The sequence below is a fragment of the Mugil cephalus genome, chromosome 23 (assembly GCF_022458985.1).
Source record: "Mugil cephalus isolate CIBA_MC_2020 chromosome 23, CIBA_Mcephalus_1.1, whole genome shotgun sequence".
NCBI lineage: Eukaryota > Metazoa > Chordata > Actinopteri > Mugiliformes > Mugilidae > Mugil > Mugil cephalus.
The window spans coordinates 7,156,110-7,170,123 of NC_061792.1; the positions used below are offsets into that span (position 1 = coordinate 7,156,110).

Sequence of the window (14,014 nt, forward strand, 5' to 3'; positions counted from 1 at the left end):
CAAGCGGAGCGCGCGTTCATTCCGCGTTCAGTGGCCGACGCACTCTGTCCCTCCCCACCCCTGCCTTTCACACTTCTCAGCCAGGACGCCGACCTCACTGTTGATCAGTGCCGGAGTTGCGCCCCGCTCATCCCGTCGCCCTCCAGCTCCAGCTCCAGGTCCACGCCGCGTCTCTCCTCTCCTCTCCGCGCCGGGCTGGTCCGGTCCGGTCGGTTCGCAACCCTCCCCCCCCTCCTCCCCGCCCACCTCCTCCCCCAGAGAGCGGTTCATTCCCTGGAAGCTGGATGAATTATTGGAGAGTTGTGAACAAGTGCGAGAAGAACCCTGAGGGCTCGGGATCTGCCTCCTCGCTCCGTCCAGGGAAGACAAGTCTCAGCCAGAGTTGTGGACGATAATGGAGGGGACGTCCCTGTGTCTGCCCGTTGTCATTTTACTGATGCAATGTAAGTGGAAAATGGAAAGTATTCATCCAGGGGAACTCTCTGTTTTTGTGCGTGTGCTTATCCACTTTCCTCCGCGGGATAAAGCTCAGGGTGGATGATATTAAAACGCAGGGTAGGAGCAGGATAGGAGCGGCTTTGGTGCCGAACTGATCCTGTTACTCGTTATTTACCATGATTTGTGCTCCTCGCGGTCTCAGTGGATTCAGCCCAAAGCGTTTAATTTGACGCTTTAGAACAGATAAAGTGATATTACTTTAAATTTTTAAAAAACTGAATGCATGATTTTTTTTTTTTAAATCTACCTTTTTTTGCAGAATCACAAATTTCAACGTTGACTATATACATTTATTTATTTTTTTTTTCATTTGGATTTGTGTCCGGTTAAAGACCATCTGCGAGAGCTGTGCAGCCAGGCTGGGTTCCCTACAAGTTGGCCCCTAAAGTTGCGTTGGCGCGGTGCCACCTCGGGGCGTGGGTGGCACGGTGGCAGGGTGGGACCTCTGTTTCTGGCAGAAGAGGTGGCGCAATCCGTGCAGTTGGAGGTCAACAGTTGGAGCGCAACCAGAAACCTCAAACTGCTCTATGTTTTCATGAAACGTAGGGGGAACAACAACAACAACAAAAAAGAAAAAAAAGCAGGGAGCGTTTTCAATCTTTAAATAGAAAGGAGGCAGTCAGTGGAAGTTGTCCTGATTGTGGGACGCGTGGAAAAACCTGTGGGGCAGATTGAGAGAAAGCAGTGGAAGTGCTGCTGGGACTGGAGCTCAGCGAGATGGATGTGATGAGACAGTGAGAGTGAGTGACGCACACTTTTTACCCCGCGTTGTCCACATTTAGCCACCTGTCAGGCCTCGGGGTCACGGGTTCACATTGAGGTGTGTGTGTGCGTGTCTTTCCTTTCCCGCTGCGTGGACGAGCTGATGGGAATCAGTCATCGTCTGGTTCGCTGATAGGTGGACGATTAAATCAGGTCTCCTGCTTCGGCGGATTAAATTGTTTTAGGGGAATGTTTTTGGGTGGGTCTCTGTGGCAAGAGTCCCCACATCCCCCCCCTCCCATATGACACACACACACATATGCACAGTGTCTGACTGAGACAGCTGTTGCTCACAGTGTTACTCTCACACAGGCAGGCTTTGTTCAAACTGAGCACACACACACACACACACACACACTCTGAGCCGTCCTGTTTTCCTCTGTCCCCCCTCAGCCTTGAAACGTGCCGTCCACATTTCTTATCTATATCACACAGCCAGACGGGATATTTCCTATGGGTCCATCTCCCTCCCTCCTTCATTTGTTCCCTGTTAATTTGAGTAAGTGCCTTAATTATTACTGCGCCACGCTTTTGACCTCGGCACAGCCCTGGCAACACACGCCCCCCCTTCCCCCTTCCCCCCTCCTCCACCGCCGCTGCCACCACCACCTCCTCCACCACCCCTCAGTCTCTGTAACACTCTGTACGGACCACGTAATGAGAGTAAAAGCTGCGTGCCAAGGAGCGAGCGTGCCATCCTTCTATTTTTTGCCCAGGCGAGAGAGTGGCCGTCTCTCTCTCTCTCTCTGAGTTGAGGCTGTCGCAGCGTTTGCTTGATGCTAATGCCGTAAACGGGGCGCGTTAGCATGTCGATCAGAAAGAAGCCACGAGCATCTTTTTTTGCATCTGGTGCGTTTACGCGACTTGAATCGGTCGCGCTCGGCCCGAGTCCAGCAGACCTGTCTGGACTCACTACTGATGAGTGATGTGTCTCGGGTTTTCTCTGGGTGCCAAATCTGGCCCGGGCGCCGCTAAATGGAGACGATTCTCCGCCCATGTTGCTGGCGCATAAGCCAAATCGGATCCGGCTTGTGATTAGTCCGTATAGTAGAGCTGAGTGGAGTAGTTTGCTACGCGTCCCGATCTGTCCAAGTGAGGTGGCTAGGCTAGGTGATATCAGCTCAGCTCACTCCTGATTGGTGGTGACAAACTTTCAGACGGATCTGAGGCAGCAGTGATGGTGGAGACTATTGCTGTTGGCGGGGATTTCAGTACCTGATTGGAGCTGATCGGCAGTTACTGAAGTACCTACAAACCAAACAAATCTATCTCTAACCCTGACCCAACTCTACCCTAACCCTAACTCTACGCCACCTTAACTCTACCCTAACTCTACCCTTACCCTACCTTAACTCTACCCTAACTCTATCCTTACCCTACCTTAACTCTACCTTAACTCTACCCTAACCCTACCCTAACCCTTACCCTACCTTAACTCTACCCTAACTCTATCCTTACCCTAACTCTACCCTAACCCTACCCTAACCCTAACTCTACCTTAACTCTACCCATACCTTAACTCTACCCTAACCCTAACTCTACCTTAACTCTACCCATACCTTAACCCTACCCTAACCCTAACTCTACCTTAACTCTACCCATACCTTAACTCTACCCTAACCCTAACTCTACCTTAACTCTACCTTAACTCTACCCTAATCCTACCCTAACCCTAACTCTACCTTAACTCTACCCTAACCCTAGCTCCACCCTAACCCTAACTCTACCCTTACCCTAACCCTACCTTAACTCTACCCTAACCCTAGCTCCACCCTAACCCTAACTCTACCCTAACCCTACCTTAACTCTACCCTAACCCTAGCTCCACCCTAACCCTAACTCTACCATTACCCTACTCTAACCCTAACTCTACCCTAACCCTAGCTCCACCCTAACCCTAACTCTACCCTTACCCTACTCTAACCCTACCCTAACCCTAGCTCCACCCTAACCCTAACCGTCTGACACAGGAGCACGAACAGCTTAATTATTTTTTATCAACATCTAAGAGCTTTTCTAACAGTTGTGACACCACCACCTATTTGTTGCTTAAATCCAAAGCTTCCTCCGTGTGCATTTTCAGCGGGTATGCCTGATAGGATTACTCCGTGCCATTTGGATGATTCAGATGCGTCACGTGCAAGGACGCCCCCTTGCCTTCCTTAAATATTTGAACGCCGAAATGAGTGCGTCGGGCTCATCGCGCTCGGCAGTAATTTTGCGCCTCAACTTCTTGGAGAGCAGCGGAGCCTCCGCCGTGTTCCCATTAGCCACCATGCGGTTGTGAAGTGATCCTCACGGGCCATGTGTTCGTCGTCTAGCCCCGACGCCTCTGTGGCTAATTGAGGCCATTGAAGCTGACAGGGTTCACGGAGGAGGAGGAGGAGGAGGACCTTGCTCATTTTTTATTTTTTATTTTTTTTATTTCTCCCCCCGATGCTTTTGTGTTGTCATCCCTGCTACATTTCCTTCCCCTCAAAGAGACACCCTTCAAGGCTTCAAGGTGGCGGCAGGCTCGGTCTCACACTGTGTGACAAGAGCGTCTCCCATTCACAGTCCAACTGTCTGAGAGGATCTCCCTCGCCTTCAATCCCACTCGCTCTTTTATTCATGCTTCTGTGGGTCTCTGGCCCGGCCCCCACCACCTCCACCTCCACCCCATTTGTATTCTATTCTTAGGGCCGCTCATCTCTCCTTGATCGTTCATTCTTGTACCCTTTTTTTTTTTTTTAATCTCATTGTATCTCCCTCCCTCATCTTGTTCATCCTTCAGTGAGACATTGCCCGTCTGAGGGTGTCGAAGTACACAAAGCCAAAGCTACCATCATAATCCTGTTACACCGTCGTGAGTGTACACAAAAAAAAGTGAAGGGAGGGGGGAAAGAGAGCGCCTGGGGGAGGTGAAGGAGGTGGTGCACTTTTAATTTCACTTCAGGTCAAAGTTTGAACCGAGTGAAGCTGCCGTAAGCTGTTCTTTTGCCACATGAGACATTTAAAAAGCTGAGAGCTCGGTTTGTATGGCCGCCCAGCGTGGCCGTCTTCCTGTGCTACCTCACACTTCCGGCCCTTTGTCTCAGCTTTGCCAGGCATGCTTCAACAGTGTCACCCCTCCCTTTATACAGGAAATTATCTCTAACCCACAGTAATAGACGAACAATGGAACCAACACAGGACGCTGTGGACAAACAGGAATAGTGGTTTCAAATTTAGAAATCTTCAGTGAGTGGGACTTTCAAGAATGTCACAACTTAATTACATTTTTTTTTTACATCTCTTCAAAGTACCCTAGAGCTCCATTCAACATTTATGCATTTTCAAAAATGCATAGCCTTCCCATCTGAAAATCTTTTTTACTTAATTTGCAGCCTTTTTGAAGACGATGTTCCCGTCGTCCATCATGAGAGTGCTTCATGGTTTCCGTCTGCATGATTTTAACCCCGTCAGCCCGGATTTAAATAACACCTAACCTCCAAGAAATAACAGGACAGCGAGATAATCATCTGCCGCGCAAACCAATCAGCGCGCAGGAAAGGCGGCTTCCTCTTCCTGTTTTGGACGCGGTTGTATCAGTGACACGCAGACGGCGCACTGTCCGCCTCCCGCTAATACCCTCCATACATCAGGTTAATCTGGACCAGCCACCGCTGAGGTGACCTTGTACTAACCTGCGTTTAAATAAACATACGGCAAGCTGCTCTTTAACCCGGTAGGATTAAAGCAGAGGAGGAGGGGGAGGAGGGAGTAATCCTGCCTCTACCTCAAAGCTCCTTGAGACAGTAGAGCTTCAGCCCCCATTAAGTATTCTCCTCTTGCAGTTGGCGGGGCACTTTACCCAATTCACCTTGCCCCCTAATGGATGACAAGTGATATTGCATTCTGAACTGCTCTCACCCCTCTTTTTGCTTTTTTATCCTCCCTCCATCCAATCCCTCCACCGCCAGGTTCTCCCTCAGCTCCTGTTACCGTATCCAGCAGCAAACCTAAAGTGGAGGTACACGAGTACGCAGGTGAGGCATCCTATCAGATTCAGCCTGACAGAATAAAACACACAGCTATAAATAGACCACACACTTAAAAGTTCCCTCTGATCCTTTGCTGCTGAATATATCATCTGTCACGACTCTTGTCTTTTTAGACGCAGTGCTGTCCTGCGAGTTCCGGACGGAGAAAGACCAGAACCCACGCATCGAGTGGAAGAAGAAGGGGAAGGATGTTTCCTTCGTGTACTACGAAGGACGCTTCAGAGGTGAGAAAACAGTTTGTCACCGTCTATCCTCTTGGTGTTCTAATCAGCTTGCAGTACCAGCTGGAAGGGGTGTGTCGGATGAGAGGAAACGCTCGGGCACGGTGAGAAGAGAATGATGGATGTGTGAGATTTTAGCGCGGTCGACGCGTCGACGGTGTGGAAGCATAAAATCATAACCCGTCGCTCGTCCTCAAACTCCCATCGCCGTGATTTAGGACGTGAATTTAGCAGCGGGACAGAAATAACGATCGTACGGACGCTTTCACACAGGTTTCTCAGATTTGTCAAGGCTTTTAAATGCTTTTGCCCCATTAGATCATCTTTGTTAAAAGGACAGTACAACTTTTCACCTTGGCTTACTAACCTGAACAACTCCTAGGCCAGTTTAAAAATCAGTCCCACAGCTGCCTCATAGTACAACATCATCAGCATATACAGTCAATACGTTTATATGCACATGAAAAAAACGAATTATTGCCTTAATACGACTTTAACTGGACCAGTGAGTGTAAACACGAGAGTTCTCCTTATCCGATTAAGACACCCAGATAATTTGATTGGAAATTGATTTTCTCCAGCATGTATACACTTTAATTGGACTTGACAACGTGCACATGCTCCACAACCGCTGTGTTGGTGTATGACCCTGGAATAAAAACATCAAAGAAAGTCGGTTGCAGAAGAAGAAGTAGGCAAAAAGAGCTGGTATAAGAACCACCTGAGGGATAGCGCCATCTTATCTGGACCATAACCTGGGCAAACATTACGTAGGAGATTAAAAAAGTTGAACTTATACCATCTAGTTGTTGTTTGAAATGCCGGACGACTCTTGTTTATCATATGACCTAATAGGTCAACTGGAAACCATATACAATTATATTTTGGGTTTATATCACTCTAGGAATGGCCAGGATACAGGATTAGCCATTCTGTATCTGGATAATGGATAGCAAGGCCAAGACATCCGGTTCAATGCATTGTTCATTGTTGTGAATGAAGTCAAGAGACGACATCTACACCAGCTTACACCCAGTTAACCTTTAAATCCACAACAACTCCTTTGTTTAAGGTATTTGCTTGACAAAGGAGACCAGTTAGCTTGCTTGATGACAAGGTATAGTTCATGCTATAGTAACATTGCTCTGTACAGTCTGTACCATTTAATTTTCAAGCGAAAGGCTGTGGATTAAAACATGCTCACGGTGGCTTTAGTCTTCATCCTGACCTTGTCTTCTTGCTCTCAGGTCCCTTGGAGGGCCGAGCGTCCATTGACGGGGCGACGGTGAAACTTCGTAAGGTGACCCAGGAAGATGCCGGAGAGTACCGCTGTGAGATCAGCGCTCCTCTGGACTCTGTCAGCCTGGGAGAGACCAACGTTACTCTCAAAGTTTTAGGTACGAATCATCACCATAAAAATTTGCTCATACCCTTCGACTTGGCTGGTGTGCTCAAGCTTTACTTTCCGGTTCCTTATCCTTCAGTGCCGCCTCAAATCCCGTCCTGTGACATCCCCAGCTCCGCAGTGACCGGCTCAGTGGTGCAGCTGCACTGTAGGGACCGGCATAGCATCCCACCGGCAACATACTCCTGGTTCAAGGACAACAAAAAAATGAATCAACCCCGTCAAACCAACGCAACCTATAAAATCGACTCAAACACTGGACTTCTGGTGAGGCGGACAGTTTGTGCATGACAGCAGATAAAGAAAAGCAGGAAATTATCTGTGTGTGCCAAGGAATATTTTACACCTTGTAGTATCATATTTAAAGGCTTCTGCTGAGTTTTGTTGTGCTCATTGGTTGCTAGTTACAGATAGTTGTTCCCCACTGTCTCCCGTGCAGGAGTTTAAAGCCGTCGCCAAAGAGGACACCGGCCGATACAGCTGCCTGGCGTCCAACGGAGTGGGATTGCCCCAGATGTGTAAGGGCAAGCACATGACAATAGGTGTGTTGGTGCTACATCCTGCCTCTTCCCCCACACCTTTCACTACTGGACAAAATCAAGGAGGCAGTGGAGAGGAAGCGCCTTCTAAATTTATCTCACCTTGCTTCTTTAATGTGGACACCTTCAAAGTCCCTTCCAGTTTGAAGGGAGGCTGCATCCATTTACGGCCAAGTTTTGCGGTTTAAAATGATTCCCCTTATATAAACGGGTCTTGCTGATGAATTATATAATGTGCTCTATGTTAACAAGGAACCACTTTACGCAATTAATAAATGATAGGAGATACAGTTGGGAGTTCAGGAAAAGACATTGGCTGCATTACATTATGTCCGACCTGTTTGTTCGAGGGACTCCCTCTACTTCCCAACCTTTTGTGATTTACTACTACAATGAAACACAGACGACTCCATAACTTACTCTTCATTCCCTCCTACCAGAGGACGTCAACGTTGCAGCGGTGGTTGCAGGGGTGGTGGTCGTCTTTCTGATCGTCGTGATCTGCGGTTGCGGGGGGTTCCTCTTAAACCGTAACGGCTTCTTCTCCCGTGAGTTGGTTGAACGCTGCACCAATTAATACTTTTTATTCTCTCCCAAAAAAAAGAATAACATTAAGTCTGTTTCTCTTACATGGTCATGACTCATCCATCAGCAGGACACAGAGGAAGGTAAGAGCTTTGTGATTGCATTAACATTGATGTGAGCGAACAGGCTAATATCCTACACACTGAGGGTTGAGGGTGGAGGAGGAGGAGGAGGGGTAGGAAGGGTGGGGGGTGGACTGTTGTTCCACTTAGACGGCGTGTCTGCATCTGTGTGCTGAGTCAGGATTGTATAGAGTGACAGCTGTGGCTGTGTGTGTTTTTGAGTCACAGCCGTGCCTGCGTTTCAACTCGCTCTGTGATTGGCGCCAGCAGATGGAAAACCATGGGAAAAGTTTTTTTTTTGTTTTTTTTGGATCGGAATTTGCGTCAAAACGTAGCCTGGCTGATGATCTGGAAAAAAACAGGAGATGAAAGGAGACACAATCAGTGCATGCATATTTATGGAATAATTACTGGCTGTTAATCAGCGAGGACGATAATATTGGCAGAAGAAAGAATCGCAGGCAATTAAACTGATCTGACGGATCATTGCAAATGGAATACTTAGATATCTGAGAATCGGCAGAGACTGGCATAACAGAGTGATGTCAGCGCAGTGCATACACACTAGAGTGGGCAAGAGGAAGCGGTGCCTGAGAAACCACCAGACATAAATGCATGTCCTCATGCGACTGGCCTAACTCGTCTTGACGTTATTTGATTACTGGCTTGTTATTGCTTGGAGTTTGATGGAGAGTCGGCGTTGAGCTCTCCTTGAAGCTGATGCGAAAGCTCTTTGTCTAGGTTAAAGTCTGATGCTTAGCCCACTGAGCTAACTGGAGCCATCAGTGTCAACTTCCTATTTATAGAGCGGGGCTTCTTCACGATGACTCAAAGACAATGTGACATGATTTCTGATGCACTGATAGTTTGTGCGAATTTACACGACAGCCACGCAGAGCTGCCTTTAAAGGAAAAATGGTCTGAGGGGATTCTGGTTAGATGGATTTATGCCATGTTAAACACCGGCCATGGATCCGTTTACAGTTGTCTTTATGGATTATGGTTGAGTAAAATAAAAAATCTGAGCTTTATAATGCTGAACACTAAACCAAGACCAAACAAAGTGTCCTTGAACAATGCATCTACATTTATTCTAAATGACGCTGGATGTAGGAAAAAACAGCTAGATATGAAAAACAAAATAATTGCAGGTGTAAATATTACTTATAAAGCATGATTTGAAATCGTATGTCATTTCAATAAAGATGGTTTTAGAGTCACAACTTTAACTGATATATGTATTGAACATTAATGCATTGACAAAGATCTTCAAGGGACCCAAACTGGAGCCCTGGGGAACTCCAGTTTGAAAATGAAGCAAACAAATCCAGAGCCATTTGTTGAATGTGTTGCTCAGGGACACTTTCACTGCTATGGGAAAACTTGAGAGAACAATGGGGAGAAGAGTCACACGTGATTTGGACTATTAATATCGGGGTGTTGGATTGCTGCATGTGATTGGCTCACCTGCATTATGATTGGCTGCATGTTTGCACAGCATTGACGCTGGTATATGGAATATTATATGATTTATAAATATGTGCTTAAACTAAGGAGTTTTGTACCAGTGATGATGTTTTTTTATGGTCTTAAAAACTATCTGTGTACTTGTATTATCATAAGGTGTGGTTGGCAATGCAGTTCATTTGCTTCAATCTTAATTCTGCGTATGAGGGATTTCTATTTTCAGAGTTTGCATATTTAGGTATTTAGCTTTTAAGGTTTTTTTTAAGGCCTCTACTTGTAAACTGACTCACATTTGTAGTCAGATCTATTCTTTCCAGCTTAATTGCTCAAGCATCTGTCTGCGCAATCACATTACTGCACATTGCGATAAAAAAAGAAGAGAAGGTGTCTTTGTAATTGCTATAACCAACACAGCTGGCTAGATAACAGTGTTGGTCACCCACTGGTCAGGGTCATTCTTTTCTTTGTAGCAAAACGAGACAATCCACCTTTGTTCAGTTTCCTGGCTAATGCAAACCTATCGGATTTAGGCGATTAACATTGTCGTCCAGCCTTTTAAGACACTGAACGGTCTCGCCTTTGCGACACACCACGCAGTAAACTTGTTAAAGGTTTATTTTAGACGCTCACAATGTTTTCTTTTAATCATGCAGCTTGAAGCTTTGGATGTGTGAGCACGAACTTGCGAAGCGCATTTTTACAGACACAGGCCTGATACATTCTGTTTGTTTTTTTTGTTTTTTTCTAAAACCTGAAAGCGATGACCTGAATACAGAAAACGTTTGAAACAGAAATCCCAGTACAAATCAAAAGGTAGACGCTGACAGATTTAGGATTACAGCTAGAAACTTGTATTTTCGAACACACTTTTTGAAATCACAGATACCAAGACAACAAAACTGGGTCAAAATTCCTCTTTAAGTTCCTCTTTCCAGTACTCCATACTAATAACCGCCACTCCAGAAAGCATGGTGTGCAGCATGAGTCAGAGCTCTTGTTAAAGCCAACGCCCTGACCCCTACAGGTCATTTTGGATCTCCCAGTGTCACGGTGCAGCCCACATCAGCAGCCAAACCCTGCACAGAACTGAAGACACGTGAGTGTGACACATGAGGGAGAGTTTACATCTAAAACAAGGACGCCGAGAAGCGGTCGCTGCGAAATCGCCACGTCAGTTTGTTATTTGGATTAACCAAACAAGATGCGGAGTAAATACGGAGCTTTAAAGGTGCTGCCAAGCAGATTTCGTTCACTCTCAGACTGGGCCGGGCACATTGTTTCCCCCGTTTCCAGTGTTCTCGCCAAGCTGACCGTCTTTTGGCTGCAGCTTCGTATTTAATAGACAGATGAGTGCCATTGATCTTCCCGTCTAACTCAGCAAAAAAAAGAGAAGAAGAAGAAGAAAATGGCACTGATTTTAGAGCAATTTGAAATCCATTATCTGGATTAATATGACATTAGATGTACATATTTCAGATGGTGCAAAGGTTAAAGAGTGAAAAAACATGACAAATTAAAACAATTATCTTAAATTATTCTAATTTAGAAAAAAAAATAATGTATAGGACAAATAAGTGAATGAAAGGCTGATTTGTCCAATTATGGAGACATCTGACGTCCATACATGTCAAGGTTACGTCTTCTTGAATTCGAAAAAAAATTACCCACATGCACTCAAATAGTTTTCAAAATCTAATATTTCTCTGATGTAAGTTCATTATTTTACAGTCCAACCAAACTAGTCGCTCATGTATGAGAAGTTTTACTTTTACGTTGTTTGTTTTTTTTTTTAGATGACAGACCCAAATGCAGCCGGTTGAGCAAAGGTCTCAATGAATCCTTTCAAAAGGTCACCGGTTGAGTTTATGAATCCGTAGCCAAATATTTTGATTAGTTTTTTTTTTTTTTCATTTGCATATCCTCAAACTTTGGACGGTTTTAAAACGAAAATAGTTCAGCGCTACCTAGAAATTAAATTCCGTCCACGCTCCAACATTACATTCGGAATGAAAACAGAAAGACGGATGAATTTGCTTTTGTTCTGAGCGTCCGAGGACAAAGGTCAATATCATGTCTGTCTGAAAAGCACAAAGCTTAGCTTAGCAACAGAGGCTGGGAACAGGGAAACGGCCCCCTGGTCCACTCCGAGGGTAAAAACAATCTAGTTTACGGTGGTTCTTCGCTGACTAGTTCAATTTTATACTTAACAGAAACAGAAAATTTAGGTTCCTTTTGGTCTCCGTAGATGGACGAGCAAAAGCCACACAATAGTGTCTCTAATAGGAACGATGACTGTTGTTTTTAACCAAATGTCTCATTTGCCTGGACACGAGAGGCACGTATGACAAATGCAGGAAGAGATGTGAGTCAGGGTGCAGCTGTCTGACGTGCTTGTGATGTCTTTCAGGTCCAACGTCAACTACGTCCCTCCGCCCCAAGAAGTAAGCGCCTTCGTTACCCCCTCTGCTCTTGCTTTTTGGTGATTGATGGGTGCAGGTCACCACCGAGGACAGAAAGAAAACGAATGCTAATATATATATTTTTTCTTTTATTCTGTCCTCCTCAGCCCCAGGATTTCAAACACACACAGTCGTTCATGCTCTGAGAAGCCGGCCTCCCTTTGAACTCGTCACCCTCCGCCCCGATAAGGTGCCAACACTGGATGTCTGTCTCCCTGCGTCTCGGGACTCGAATTATTGATCTTCCACTATAATGTTCTACTTTTTTTTTTTTTTTTCCGAACGGGTTATGTCAAACAAATCTGCAAGGCTTCTTCCTCTCTTGCTTTGCTGTGTGTGGTTCGCCTCTTTCACTGATGTCTTCTGCTCTTGAGGGATTTAAGTACAGTTTCATGGTACTCTGCTCCCCCCTGGTGGTCAGACGATGAAATTCCAATCGACCTTTCACAAATAATCCAGGGACTAGTAGACATATCTACACCCTTTGTTTCCTCCCTCTGCAGGCCAGTTTATTATTATTACTTTGTTGTTGTTGTTGTTTTTGCTTTCTCTTACCAAAGACTGATATTTAATTGGTTGCTTTAAAGCGGAACCATCACACGGGAAATCTAAAAAGCCATAGGAAAAGTTGTTTTCAATCCACTCAAACAAAACTCTTAAATACAGCTTTTACCTCAAGTCGGGTATCTTCAACAACACAGAGACCAACCCCATTCCATCCTAATGTGCCTGCATGGTCTTTTTTATAATGTATACCTTGTGCCTTTTTAATTTGTCTGTCATATTTATCTACGGATCACGGTTTTTTGTAAAGAACTTGCCTTACTTCTTTCTGTCTTTATATTTTTTCGTGCCACTCTTTGTGTATCGAACGTATCGAGTGTCTGTTTTTAGACGGCGTGAATGGATTGTTCAGAGTTTTATTTGAATGGTGTACCGGTAATTAAAGGTTTTTTTTTATTCAAAGCCGTTGTGACGTCTGCACATTCCACTTTTTGTTAACTTTTGCTGCGAATTAAACATACGTATCTATACACACAGTTGCAAATATATATCAGTGCATAATTAATTTGATCATAAGGTTTTAATGGACCATGCATAATTTAAATTAACCCCAGCATAGCTGCAGTATAATCCAATGATTAAATTTGCATTTTCTCTAATTATTAAGTACATTTGACTACATATTAGTTTCCTTCCAACACTGCAACTATAGAACAACATGACAAGAGGTTGAAAATTAGTGATATGCATCTAAATAATCAGGCTAAATTTGTTTTATTGTACGTTTCTGGGATTCATCTGCAACTTTTTCATCATCACACATTGAAACACTAAGTTATATAATGAATATAGAAACCTTAAGCTTTGTTTTGAGGGTAATGTGCAGGAATTCTAATCATTTTTAGACTCAAATCTTATACGAGTGTTGTGGTAAACGGCTGAAATAAAAACTGTTGATGCTCAGAGGCTTAATCATTCAGTTCCTCACAGCATCACACAGGTTAACCAGATCACGCCTCGCATTCAAAGCGGACAATATTTCCCGCGTGCAGCCGCAGTTTATTCACTCGTATCAGCCTCCTCATCCGGATGCGGACTCGTGCCGCCCGGCGACACCGAATCTGGGTTAACGTCCCGAGCTCCGCTCTGCAGCGCGGCCGCACAGTCGTGAAATATTTAGGCGTCGGGTCAGACGGGAGCGCGAACTTTCCGCTGCTATTTCGGGTTTGAAACATTCATCCCGGAAAGAGGGAGGCGCCCCCCGCATCTCTGACCTTGTCATAATTTAACGCTCGAGAACCGATTCGGAGAGATTTCCCATGTGGGTCAGTCAGCATCGAGTTCAGATATCTGGGCGTAAATGAGATCATTCAAATTCAGCGTAGTTCACAGCACGTTCTGAGAATAGCAACTGTTTCATTCCTTCCTCATTAATGAACTAATCTGGGCTAGAAAACAGATCAAGGAGGAAACTGACAGACAAGATTTCT

General features: G+C 45.2%; 1 protein-coding gene and 1 long non-coding RNA gene across 4 annotated transcripts; one reads left to right on the forward strand and one right to left on the reverse strand.

The window, feature by feature from the left end:
• Positions 1 to 25: 25 nt before the first annotated feature.
• Positions 26 to 12,986, forward strand: jam2a (junctional adhesion molecule 2a). 3 transcript variants are annotated; one of them, XM_047577015.1, is made up of 11 exons: positions 26 to 443; positions 5,202 to 5,267; positions 5,396 to 5,506; positions 6,751 to 6,900; positions 6,988 to 7,175; positions 7,348 to 7,450; positions 7,888 to 7,995; positions 8,100 to 8,115; positions 10,586 to 10,657; positions 11,969 to 12,002; positions 12,128 to 12,986. In XM_047577015.1, the coding sequence occupies exons 1-11, from the start codon at positions 395 to 397 to the stop codon at positions 12,164 to 12,166; spliced, it is 936 nt and encodes a 311-aa protein (XP_047432971.1). In that variant the 5' UTR covers positions 26 to 394; the 3' UTR covers positions 12,167 to 12,986. The 3 variants fall into 3 exon arrangements, with proteins under 3 accessions (XP_047432971.1, XP_047432972.1, XP_047432973.1); XM_047577016.1 differs by having other exon boundaries at positions 27 to 443; positions 8,103 to 8,115; XM_047577017.1 differs by lacking the exon at positions 10,586 to 10,657 and having other exon boundaries at positions 234 to 443; positions 8,103 to 8,115.
• Positions 6,724 to 8,004, reverse strand: LOC125001140. The gene is made up of 3 exons (XR_007111525.1): positions 7,868 to 8,004; positions 6,934 to 7,093; positions 6,724 to 6,866 (listed from the first exon to the last, which is right to left on the reverse strand). It is a non-coding gene; the product is annotated as an uncharacterized LOC125001140 (long non-coding RNA).
• Positions 12,987 to 14,014: the final 1,028 nt, after the last annotated feature.

What these genes read in the sequence shown, in the direction of transcription:
- jam2a (XM_047577015.1), top strand. Translation starts at nt 395, where the DNA reads ATGGAGGGGACGTCCCTGTGTCTGCCCGTTGTCATTTTACTGATGCAA. An exon ending in GGAGGTACACGAGTACGCAG is followed by an intron (nt 5,268 to 5,395) that starts GTGAGGCATCCT and finishes TTGTCTTTTTAG; the next exon opens with ACGCAGTGCTGTCCTGCGAG. An exon ending in ACTCAAACACTGGACTTCTG is followed by an intron (nt 7,176 to 7,347) that starts GTGAGGCGGACA and finishes TCTCCCGTGCAG; the next exon opens with GAGTTTAAAGCCGTCGCCAA.